Source organism: Schistocerca cancellata, chromosome 1 (genome assembly GCF_023864275.1).
Source record: "Schistocerca cancellata isolate TAMUIC-IGC-003103 chromosome 1, iqSchCanc2.1, whole genome shotgun sequence".
NCBI classification, from domain to species: domain Eukaryota; kingdom Metazoa; phylum Arthropoda; class Insecta; order Orthoptera; family Acrididae; genus Schistocerca; species Schistocerca cancellata.
In genome coordinates, this window is record NC_064626.1 from 612,542,674 (window position 1) to 612,554,972 (window position 12,299).

General features: G+C 45.0%; 1 protein-coding gene across 2 annotated transcripts in view; it reads left to right on the forward strand.

Moving 5' to 3' along the window:
- The window catches only part of LOC126182828 (density-regulated protein homolog), a 45,405-nt gene that overhangs the window by 14,038 nt on the left and 19,068 nt on the right, over window positions 1–12,299 (forward strand). For both annotated transcript variants that reach the window (XM_049924882.1, XM_049924883.1), the window contains exon 3: window positions 11,700–11,787. In XM_049924882.1, the coding sequence (XP_049780839.1) occupies window positions 11,700–11,787 (88 nt within the window). The remainder of the gene's footprint in view (window positions 1–11,699; window positions 11,788–12,299) is intronic.

Genomic DNA, 12,299 nt, shown 5'->3' on the forward strand with positions numbered 1-12,299 from the left:
AGCTTATGAAAGGGTATCTGGTGGCGTCTGCATCTACATCCTTCACTCCCTTCACAGCGAGTCTGTCCCTCTACAAACACCTTTAGAGGCTGTCGCTGTTCGGGTGTGGAAGCCACATGCTGTAACTGTCTGCAGTCTCCATCTTCCACCAGATGGTGGTGTCCCACAACATGTCCTGGCTGCGCTGCTAGCCTAATTGCCGCACCGTTTTCTGTTACTGAGCGACTTCAATGCCCATAACCCTCTGTGGGGTGGATCAATGTCAACAGGCCAAGGCGCCACCATTGAGCATTTATTGGCCCAGCTCTAACCTATCACTTTGGAATGATGATGCCTTCACACATTTCAGTGTGGCGCATGGCACGTACTCAGCCATCGACCTTTCGATCTGCAGCCCTAGCCGCTTACCGTCTGTCCAATGGCGTGTGCACGACAATTTGTGAGGTAGTGATCACTTTCCGATCTTTCTGTCACTGCCACAGCCTTACTCTTCTGGGCGCCCCTGCAGATGGGCTATGAATAAGGCTGCCTGGGACTTGTTCTCCTGCATTGCCACTATTGAGCCTCTTTCCAATGACGGCATTGATGCGGGGGTTCACTCTGTCACCAACGGCATCATTACTGCTGCAGAATCTGCCATTCCCTGTTCTTCTGGGCCGGCCGCGGTGGCCGTGCGGTTCTGGCGCTGCAGTCCGGAACCGCGGGACTGCTACGGTCGCAGGTTCGAATCCTGTCTCGGGCATGGGTGTGTGTGATGTCCTTAGGTTAGTTAGGTTTAAGTAGTTCTAAGTTCTAGGGGACTTATGACCTAAGATGTTGAGTCCCATAGTGCTCAGAGCCATTTTGAACCTGTTCTTCTGGGTCCCCTCGGCGGAGGACTGTGCCTTGGTGGTCGCCTGAGATTGTTGAGGCGATTAAAGATCGCCGGCGGGTGCTCCAGCGTAACAAATGACATCCCTCAATAGAACGCCTCATCGCCTTTAAACGGCTGCGTGTGTGGGCCCACTGCCTTATTCGCCAACATAAGCAGGAGTGCTGGGAACGCTATGTCTCCACCATTGGCCTCCATATCTCTCCGTCGCAGGTTTGGGCCAAGATTAGGCGCCTCTATGGCTATCGGATCCCTGTCAGTGTCCCTGCACTCTCACTGAATGGAGCAGTTTGTACTGACTCCGACATAATTACAAACTGCTTAGTAGACCATTTTGCTTTGTTCCGCTTCTGTGAATTACCCACTGGCCTTCTGCTCCATTAAAGAGGGGATGGAACGTCAGAGTCTTTCATTTCACACCCGCCATCCTGAATCCTACAATGTTCCATTCAGTGAGTGGGAATTCCACAGTGCCCTAGCCGCTTGCCCTGATACAGCTCCTGGGCCAGATCGCATCCACTGTCACATGCTGAAACGCCTCTCAGTGGACTGCTAGCGACGCCTCCTCGACCTTTACAACCGTATCTGGGTTGAGGGTGAGTTTCCATCGCAATGGTGGGAAAGCATTGTTATCCCTGTTTCGAAACCTGGTAAGAACCCATTGGAGGTGAACAGCTACCGCCCCATTAGCCTCACCAACATTCTTTGCAAGTTGCTCGAACACATGGTGAGTTGGGTACTCGAGTCTCGGGGCCTTCTGGCTCTGTCTGAGGGTGGGTTCCGTTAAGGCCGCTCTGCTGCCGACAATCTGGTGAGCCTGGAGTCAGTCATCCCTACGGCCTTTGCCCGCCGCCAGCACCTCATCGCTGTCTTTTTTGATATGCGGAAGGCATAAGATACGACATGTCGCAATCACATCCTCTCTGCGCTTCATGGTTGGGTTCTTCAGGGTCCGCTGCCGATTTTCTTACGAAATGTTCTGTCGCATTGTATCTTCTGCGTGCAAGTCGTGGCCTCCCATAGTTCCCCCTGAGTTCAGGAGAACGGGGTACCACAGGGGTCTATCTTAAGTGTCTGTATGTTTTTAATTGCAATTAATGGGCTCGTTGCAGCGGTGGGAACATCTGTCTCACCTTCCTTGTATGCTGACGACTTCTGCCTCTACTATAGCTCCATTGGCATTGTAGCTGCTGAACGTCAGCTGCAGGGTGCTATCCACAAGGCGCAGTCTTGGGCTGTAGCGCGTGGCTTCCAGTTTTCAACTGCCAAGACCTGCGTTATGCATTTCTGCCGGCGACGCACTGTTCACCCTGAGCCGCGACTTTATCTTGCCAGCAAATTTCTTGCTGTGGTGGAGACACATCAGTTTTTGGGTGTGGTTTTTGATGCCCGGTTGACTTGACTCCCACATATTCGGCAGCTTTAACAAATGTGTTGGCGGCATCTTAATGCTCTGCAATGCTTGAGCCACACCAGCTGGCACGCCGACCGATCTACCCTCTTACGGTTGTACCAGGCGTTAATCCAGTCCCGTCTGGATTATGGCAGCCTGGCTTATGGTTCAGCATCCCCTTCTGCGTTGCAGGTGCTGGACCCAATCCTTCACAGCGGGATCCGACTTGCCACTGGTGCTCTCCGGACCAGCCCTGTGAACAGCATACTTGTGGAGGCAGGTGTCCCTCCACTGTGGTTACGGCGCCAACGTTTACTGTCCGCTTATGCTAAACATGTTTGTAGCTTGCCTGGGCATCCTAATTATCGTCTCCTGTTCCTTCAGTCGGCCGTCTATCTCGCAGAACGTCGGCTCTGATCGGGTTGTACGATCACGGTCCGCGTCAGAGAGCTTCTCTCCGGGCTTGGGGTTTTCCCTCTTCCACCTCCTTTCCGGGGCCCCCGTGCTTACACCCCCGTGGTGTGTGCCTCGCCCTTGCCTTCGGCTCGAATTGGCACAGGGCCCGAAGGACTCAGTCCCTCTGGAGGCCTTCCGTTGCCGCTTTCTTTCCATGCTCTGGCGTTGTTTACACTGATGGTTCGATGGTTGCGGGTCGTGTCGGTTATGCTCTCACTCTAGGGGACCATTACAAACAACACTCATTGGTGGCTGGCTGCAGCGTTTCCACTGCTGAGCTGGTCGCCATCTTTCGTGCCCTAGAGTATATCCGCTCCTGCTCGGGTGAGTCCTTCATTATCTGTAGCGACTCCCTGAGCGGTTTACAAGCTATCGACCAGTGTTACCCTCACTCTCGTCTGGTGATGGCTGTCCAGGAGTCCCTCCATACTCTTGCCCGTTGCGGCCACTCTGTGTTCTTTGTTTGGACCCCTGGTCATGTTGGCATGCTGGGCAATGAACATGTTGACCGCCTGGCCAAACAGGCCACCAGTGGTCCAACTCTGGACATTGGCCTCCCGGAGACTTATTTGTGAGCTGTCTTACGCCGCAAAGTTTTCGCGCTTTGGGATGCTGAATGGCGCTATCTGACCACACGTAATAAACTCTGTGCTGTCAAGGAGACGACGACTGTGTGGCGGTCATCCATGCGAGCCATTCGCAGGGACTCAGTTGTCCTTTGTCGGCTCTGCATTGGCCACACCCGACTGATGCACAGATATTTACTGAGCCGTGAGGATCTTCCTTTCTGTCGCTGCGGGGCGGTTTTGACGGTGGTTCACATTTTCTTGGCCTGTCCACTTTTAGCTGTGCTCAGGCAGACATTTGCACTGCCTGATACGCTCCCTGCCCTTTTAACAGATGACACTGCCATGGCAGGCTTAGTTTTGCGTTTTATTCGGGCAGGGAGTTTTTATCACTTATTCTGAGTGTTCGTAATTTTTTTGTTATGAGTCTGGCCTTTGGCCTACAATTTTAGACTGGGTTATTTTTTAGTGTGTTTCTAGGTGGTTGGCTTTTCCTTTATTGTCTCTATGTTCGGCCAACCACTGTCACACTCTATGTGATTTTAATTCCTTTTGTCTGGTCTGTCTGCGTCTTTCTTGTCCTATGTCATCTGTTGTCATGTCCATAGTTCGTTTTTATTCTGTGCAGTGTTTGAAGTTTTGAAAAAGGGACCGATGACCGTAGCAGTCTGGTCCCTTTAAGCCCACAAACCAACCAACCATTTTGGTCTTGTGACCATAAGCAGAAAGCGCGACAGGCAGTATTGTATCCTAATCTCTGTTTGATGTCAGTATACATAGAGAGCATATCTGCCAAAGTATTATTAAAGCCTTCTGTGATCGTGAGCAATTGTCATTCCGTTTGTGATGTCGCAACGTAAAATTATTTCTGACACTAGTGTCGACTGGAAAACTTTTTCAACAATCAGACATCACACAGGGTTTTCTGTGCCTCAAAATGATGTCTTTAATCACTGCAGAATATTATCCACCAATTGTCAACTTCAGGAACCTCCGTAAGAGTTTGATTCCAGTTTGGTTGAATGGTGCTGCTGCAGGTGGCATTGGTGCCAGATGCCCCGAGCATGAGTTTTTGTCATTGGCATTCATTACAGTGATTGACATACTGTCTAACAGATCTGTAGAGACCTGACCAGTGTTACCTGCCTCAGATTGTGTATAAAGTCTTAAAAAATCCTAGGTGATCATATGCTGAAGCATTGTGGAACTGCTCCAGGATAACTGGTTGTAGGTGAGTTGGGGTGACAAGTAACTGTTTCTGCCCCATAAGATCATCGTTCTTCTTACAGAGGGTGTTTCAAAAAAGGACTTTATGACTTTAAAAATTCATATAAATTTATTGAAAGAAGATATAGAGCTGGATTTAGTGTTATTTTGTAGGGAAACACATCAAGCTTTTTACCTTAAACTAAAGATGTTGTATATGGCTTCCGTTGGTTATCCTGCACACATCCCATCGGAAGTCAATTTCTTCCCACATTGTCTTCTGCGATTGCCAATCTATATGGTTTCAAATGCAAACGGTTTCTCAACACACGCCAAACAGTCGAATGTGGGATTTGCAATTTGCGAGATGCACTCCGGGTTGATTGTATAGGCTGTTGACAAAACATATCACTCGCTCAATGACACCGTCGGATGTGCTTGAATGATCTGATGATTTCCTATGTCTTACCGAGCACCCTGTTTCTACAAAATATTTGTCATTCATAAACTGTAGGCCTGCTAGGAGGATCTTTAGTTTACTTGGTACGACAATTACGCTGAACTGTTGTCGCCAACTTTGATTCTTCAAACCAAAACACACAGCTAGCACGCTCAGGTCCAGTGAAGGCAACCATCTTTAACGCAACTGCTGCGAGCGCTCCTTATGGTGCAATTTGGCACTAGCGAACTACATAAGACAAAACTTTATGTATTTTCCTACAAATTGACACTACAATCACCTCTGTAGGTACTATGAATTAATTTATATGAATTTTCAAATTTGTGAAATCCTTTTCGAAACACCTTGTACAATGTCCTGTTTGGTAATTAAAATTCTCCTTTGGTTGGTTCCTCATTCTTCAAAGCTTCTATGGTTTTCAGTAGTTTGTATCTTTCCTTTGTCCAGCAACAACAGCCATGACTGATATTTTGTCCATGCTGCTGTGTTCAGCCGCGGGATTTTGTGAAAGGCAGTTGTGTGTACTTGTGTTCTTGTCCATTTTTATATATTACTGCATTGTCGCATTACTGAAGCCTCCCTGCCCATCTTGTTAGTCGACCTGATGGATCCTTCAAGCTCGTCAGCCAGCACAGAGAATGGTGGTGTGTCACAGTGGTGATTAGTTTGCTAAATAAATGTAGCCGGAATTTATGGCTCAAACAAATGCAAGACACTCTTTCTTGGATTTGGAGCATAAGCTATCAACATATTAGCACACTCCTGGATTTGTAATAGAATACCACCTACCTTGTAACTGCTAGCATCAATGTGAAGTCGGTCTCGTCATTCTTGTCATACATTGATAGGGCTGGAGAGATGTTAGCACAATTCTGTCTTGTGCCTTGTTCCAGGAAAATTTGACATCTCTCTGCAGTAGTCCTTGCAAGAAATATGCCTTGTTACAGAAGTCCTTTATGAATTGTAGGTAGTATGAGCACATTCTGAGAAAATTTCTAACATCCTGAACATGGTATCAAGTTGTAAAAATCTGTGAATGATCATATTTTCTCTGAATCAGGACAGACCTGCATCATCTTTCACTCAGTGTCCCAAGATTTTTATTTGTTGTGTGATTAAGAGGAAATTTTTCAGATTCAGGCAGAGGCTTGCAGTCTGAACACATTTCAACATGTTTGTCAGGTAGCTTAGATATTTTAAGGTGTCTTCGAAAAAATGTCAATCTCATCAGTATAACTGAGAAACATCGTCCATTTATGGCGTCGAAGCAGGTTGCTTCTCATATGCTCAAAGGTGGCTGGAATGTTACTTGGGCCAAATGGCTTAACTTTGAACTCATACAGGCTGTCAGGCGTTACGGAGGTAGTCTTTTACAGATAAGCTTCATCAGTCTTAGTTTACCAGTAGCCTATCTGTGTGTCCGTAATTGTAAAATACTTCGCTTCTTTCAAACACTCTGATTTTGTTCAGTTGTTGGGAATTGACTCAGGAATGCCATATGCCAGCCTTCTTCTCTTCGACCACAGGAGAGGACCAAGGACTCATTGAAGGTTCAATGATGTCATCTTGCAGCATCTTCTCACTTACTCCTGGATTATCTGTTGTTCAGCTGGCAACACCATGTACGAGCACTGGCTAATTGGTGGATGATCCTTATACCTGATGCGAAGTTTTACCATGAACTGTTTGGTTCATCTTTCCTCCAGTTTGGATTTGAAAAAATATGAAAACTGGTGAAGAACTGCCAACTCTCACCGACGTCGTTCTTTGGTCAGGCCAGATATTATTGGCTGACTGGTAGTAGCTTCCTCCTGTTGTTTGTGGTGGTAGTGAAGCACAGTTCTCTGTTGATAGCATAAAGCTGCACTTCCTGGATGGTTTGGCTGTCCCTGTGCACATATTTTTGGGATGCATTGTCTGCTCATAACAGTGAACAATCCACAGCTCTCCTTGACTGCCTAAAAAGTGTATGATCACCACTGGCATGTAGATTTATTTTATGAGCCTAAGTAGTTCTTTGCAGTTGACAAAAGCTTTACAGTTTAACTGAGCATTTAGATTGATGACTGGAACTCGGCTTGTTGATTATGGTGTGATAACATTGCCTTCAACGGCAAACAACCAGCTTGGGCAATGTTTCTTGAGTGTGCTTGTTGAAATAGCTTTGTCAGTCTGGAACTCTGATCTATTTAGAGAATACTTTTTTGTTGGATAATGCAAAGATAGTGTTCCTTGGGCAATTTGTAAATAATTCTTATTTTTCTTTTCAATACTTCAGATATGTTTTGTTGGTTAGAAAAGAATTCATTCAGTGTAAAATCACATTATTTCTTTAATATTTACAATATATTTTATTGTCACTGAAGATTCATGTATACAATACAGCACCTAATTTCAGAATGTATACTTGAAGACTTACACAGTAAACATTAAAACATGACCTGTTACATTACAGATACATAAATTGTTTCATTTGTTTTACTTTTTAACAATGAAAGTAATCAACAGTGACAACAGCAAGATCTTCTTGCAATCACAGGCTGTTGTGTAAGCTGTGGCAATACCCGACTCAGCATCTTTGGCTGCTGCAATAAAGATAATGCCATCAGCATGTTGCATCGCTCATGCTCTCAATGTGAACAGAAAATGAAAACATCTGTGTAACATACAATATAGTTTTGTACAAATAAAATGATTAAAATAACAGAAAGTCATTAACATATATTAATTAATATAATTTAATCTCACCTGTATTCGTATAGGTGTGAAAGTTTCATTCTCTTTTCATACTACACCTTGCACAGTCCAATTGCTTGTGAGGCCTGCAAGAAGTATTGTCCAAGAATAAAGTTATAACAACATTATGTTGAAATGACATAATGTGAATTGTTGTTGTCTGTCATTTCATGAATACATTTCCAGTTGACTGTACATATTTCCCATTAGCAATTTTGAGCACAACTGCATTTGTATTGCAGAAATAACCTGTTTTAGTTAGTGTGATAAGCATATGATATTACAGAAAACGAAGCCCGAGTCGACTAGTGTCCTGATAGGTTGAGCGTCAATGATGACATGAATGGGATTTTCAGACATCTTGGTGACTGTCAGCCTCACCTCAACAGGTGGTTTCTTTGGATACTTTCCTGTGTTTGGCAGCTGGGCGATTAGTTGTTACCTCTGTACAGTGATGGGAAATGGCTATGGCACGTTGAGGAGTGACCTTGTGTAGGGCACGGCAATGGGCTTCATCCCACAGGTTGACTATAATTTTGTGCAATTGACTTGTGTGAACAGAACAGTTGCGATGGTTAATGTCTAGTGACATAATAGTTGTAAACTCGTCTTCTTTCTTGCAGTAACATATAACATGTCCAGGGCACCCACAATGGAAACAATTTGGCGTTTTGTCCCTCCATGCAACATGCAAAGGATTGTTCTTTGGCAGGAGGAGTTGACTGTACCTGCATTGGTCCAAGTAACATTGTCAAAGGTCCAATTATCCCACGACTTTGAGCCCTGTGCTTCAGTTTATCCCCTAAGACTTGCTATTGATTGTTGCTGAATGTTTTCTTCAATTCAACGTGCAGTTTATCTCCGCCATTGAGCTTCTCCTCATTGTTCTTCAATCACTGCTAGGCTGTGCTGTCCAAGTAAAAGTACACATTTGTGAACACATCCCTGCTGTTGCGTTTGATGACTATGTAGATCCCTTTCAGCCATTTCATCTCCAGATGCTTTAACTGCAGCTGACTTGCTGCTGTTATGGATTACATAGGTCATGTCAATATTTGGACTGTAGGAACCGTGTACTGTTTCTATTCCATTTCCTGCTTATATAGGTGACATATTTTACATTACCTCATTGGAGTCACAGTGATATATCCAGTGTCGCCACCAAACAATGTTGTACATCATAGCCAGAGTCAGATCAAAATCCAAAACAGTGAAGTAAAACACATGGTATTGAATGCAAATTTATTACGGACACCAACACATGGACAGAACAGAATTGCAATCCTGGACAAAGAGTGCAGCTATTTATACAGAGATTGAGTATTCCACAAGATGCCAGCCAGCGATGCTATCTGCTAAACAACATTGCATGCAGCATAGCTCATGGAAATATGAACAGTATAACAACCAATGCACTGGAGAATATGATTTCAAATCTGTAAATAATTTCCCAGACACCTTGATAACGCTATACTGATTTCTCATCTTAGTACAACTGTTAAAATATTAATGCATTTTTTTTTAATTTTAGGAATTGAGATGACTTAATTATAAAAGTACTTAATGTCACTTATTCTTGACAGCAACCATGAAAGCATTGACAGACTGTGCTTATCTTTGTTTTATTTGCATTCCATTTTTCTGGCAGGCAGGTCCTATTTAACTAGTGTTATCTGATGGGCCTCCAACATTACACAGAAATCCTCAAGACTCACAAGGATACTTTAAAATGTGATAAAATAATATATCCAGTGAAAAATGTATGAAAGAACTTCAGTATTCTCATGGTAACTGAATTTATATCAAGGTGTCTTGTACACTCCTGGAAATGGAAAAAAGAACACATTGACACCGGTGTGTCAGACCCACCATACTTGCTCCGGACACTGCGAGAGGGCTGTACAAGCAATGATCACACGCACGGCACAGCGGACACACCAGGAACCGCGGTGTTGGCCGTCGAATGGCGCTAGCTGCGCAGCATTTGTGCACCGCCGCCGTCAGTGTCAGCCAGTTTGCCGTGGCATACGGAGCTCCATCGCAGTCTTTAACACTGGTAGCATGCCGCGACAGCGTGGACGTGAACCGTATGTGCAGTTGACGGACTTTGAGCGAGGGCGTATAGTGGGCATGCGGGAGGCCGGGTGGACGTACCGCCGAATTGCTCAACACGTGGGGCGTGAGGTCTCCACAGTACATCGATGTTGTCGCCAGTGGTCGGCGGAAGGTGCACGTGCCCGTCGACCTGGGACCGGCCCGCAGCGACGCACGGATGTACGCCAAGACCGTAGGATCCTACGCAGTGCCGTAGGGGACCGCACCGCCACTTCCCAGCAAATTAGGGACACTGTTGCTCCTGGGATATCGGCGAGGACCATTCGCAACCGTCTCCATGAAGCTGGGCTACGGTCCCGCACACCGTTAGGCCGTCTTCCGCTCACGCCCCAACATCGTGCAGCCCACCTCCAGTGGTGTCGCGACAGGCGTGAATAGGCGTGAATGGAGGGACGAATGGAGACGTGTCGTCTTCAGCGATGAGAGTCGCTTCTGCCTTGGTGCCAATGATGGTCGTATGCGTGTTTGGCGCCGTGCAGGTGAGCGCCACAATCAGGACTGCATATGACCGAGGCACACAGGGCCAACACCCGGCATCATGGTGTGGGGAGCGATCTCCTACACTGGCCGTACACCACTGGTGATCGTCGAGGGGACACTGAATAGTGCACGGTACATCCAAACCGTCATCGAACCCATCGTTCTACCATTCCTAAACCGGCAAGGGAACTTGCTGTTCCAACAGGACAATGCACGTCCGCATGTATCCCGTGCCACCCAACGTGCTCTAGAAGGTGTAAGTCAACTACCCTGGCCAGCAAGATCTCCGGATCTGTCCCCCATTAAGCATGTTTGGGACTGGATGAAGCATCGTCTCACGCGGTCTGCACGTCCAGCACGAACGCTGGTCCAACTGAGGCGCCAGGTGGAAATGGCATGGCAAGCCGTTCCACAGGACTACATCCAGCATCTGTACGATCGTCTCCATGGGAGAATAGCAGCCTGCATTGCTGCGAAAGGTGGATATACACTGTACTAGTGCCGACATTGTGCATGCTCTGTTGCCTGTGTTTATGTGCCTGTGGTTCTGTCAGTGTGATCATGTGATGTATCTGACCCCAGGAATGTGTCAAAGTTTCCCCTTCCCGGGACAATGAATTCACGGTGTTCTTATTTCAATTTCCAGGAGTGTATATTGACCGGCTGATACTTTTCCATTCCCTAAGTTTTTTGGAGCTGTCACAATAACAAATTATTAACACCTCAAGTAATTTCTATAGAGTTACAAATTTGGTAAACAAATGCTGTAAATTTGTGCTTAATAAAAGAATAAATAATTTAAAGTTATGCTGTATGCACTGGACGTTGTTGTTTCATTCATCAAATTTCTGAAGTATACAGTTGATCAGAATTGTGTGGATAATTCATATTTTGGAACAGTTTTGTCTTGTGGCCTCATGTTTCTAAGACTAGGAAAAGGAATTACTTCTTCAAAGTGTGTTATTAAATTGCCTTCGTGAAACAGTGCAAGTGTACATTGTGTTCTCTCAAGGTATCTCAACTTGATCGATTAATGGTGCACTGTTGTGTTTAGAGCTGAAGAATCAACAACTTGAGTGAACATTGAAAGCACATAGTAAATTCTGCATTACTTCAGCCCTTTAGGCATGGGAAGGAGGGAGTATATGCAACACTAGTATATTTCACAATAATTATAAGGTGGCATTTTTTCACATATTTAAAAATTTGGTGACAGAAGTCAGAGCAGTGTGTGTGTGTGTGTGTGTGTGTGTGTGTGTGTGTGTGTTTTAAGAAATTCTAATACAAAATAACGCATAAACCAGTACCCCCCTCCCTCCGAACTCATCAGGTATTGTGTTGTGCTTAGATTTATTAGAACTGCTTGGCAGTAGCTTGGATGCAAACCCAGTAAATTAATTGTCTTTCCTTTTTCAGTATTGTGAATACTATCCTGAATATGAAAAATGCAAACAGTGGTTGGAGCGCAACATGCCATCAGAATTTGAAAAAGTGCTTAAGTTAGGTGAGTGCTGTATAACTTGTGCATTAAAATCTAACATGACTGAGAAAGAAGTAAGCTACAAAATACAGGGTGTTTCAGGAAGAATAGTAAATATTGTAGGAAGTGGTATATAGTCAAATTGCATTAAAAATGCCGTATAACATGTGTCCAATTTTTATTGAATACAGAGATGTAGCTGTTAGTATGTAACCCACACAAACTTAAAGCAAAGGCAAATCAGAATATTCAGTTGATTTTTCAAAAATTTCACCAACTAGTTCATTGCAGTTTAGACATCTCTTGATAACACCACCTGTAGCTCTCATGAGGTCATCTTCATGTTCTTTTATGAGGGCTGCACTGATCATAATCCAAATGATTAAATTGGCTCTGGTTGTTAATTCTTCTTTGTGGTACACTGACAAAAATCCAAAGGGGTGAGGTCCATGGACCTCGGTGGCCAAGAAACGTGCCCGTAGCTATTGACCCATCTTTTGGGTAATGTTAAGTTTAGATGATGTCACCCGATGACT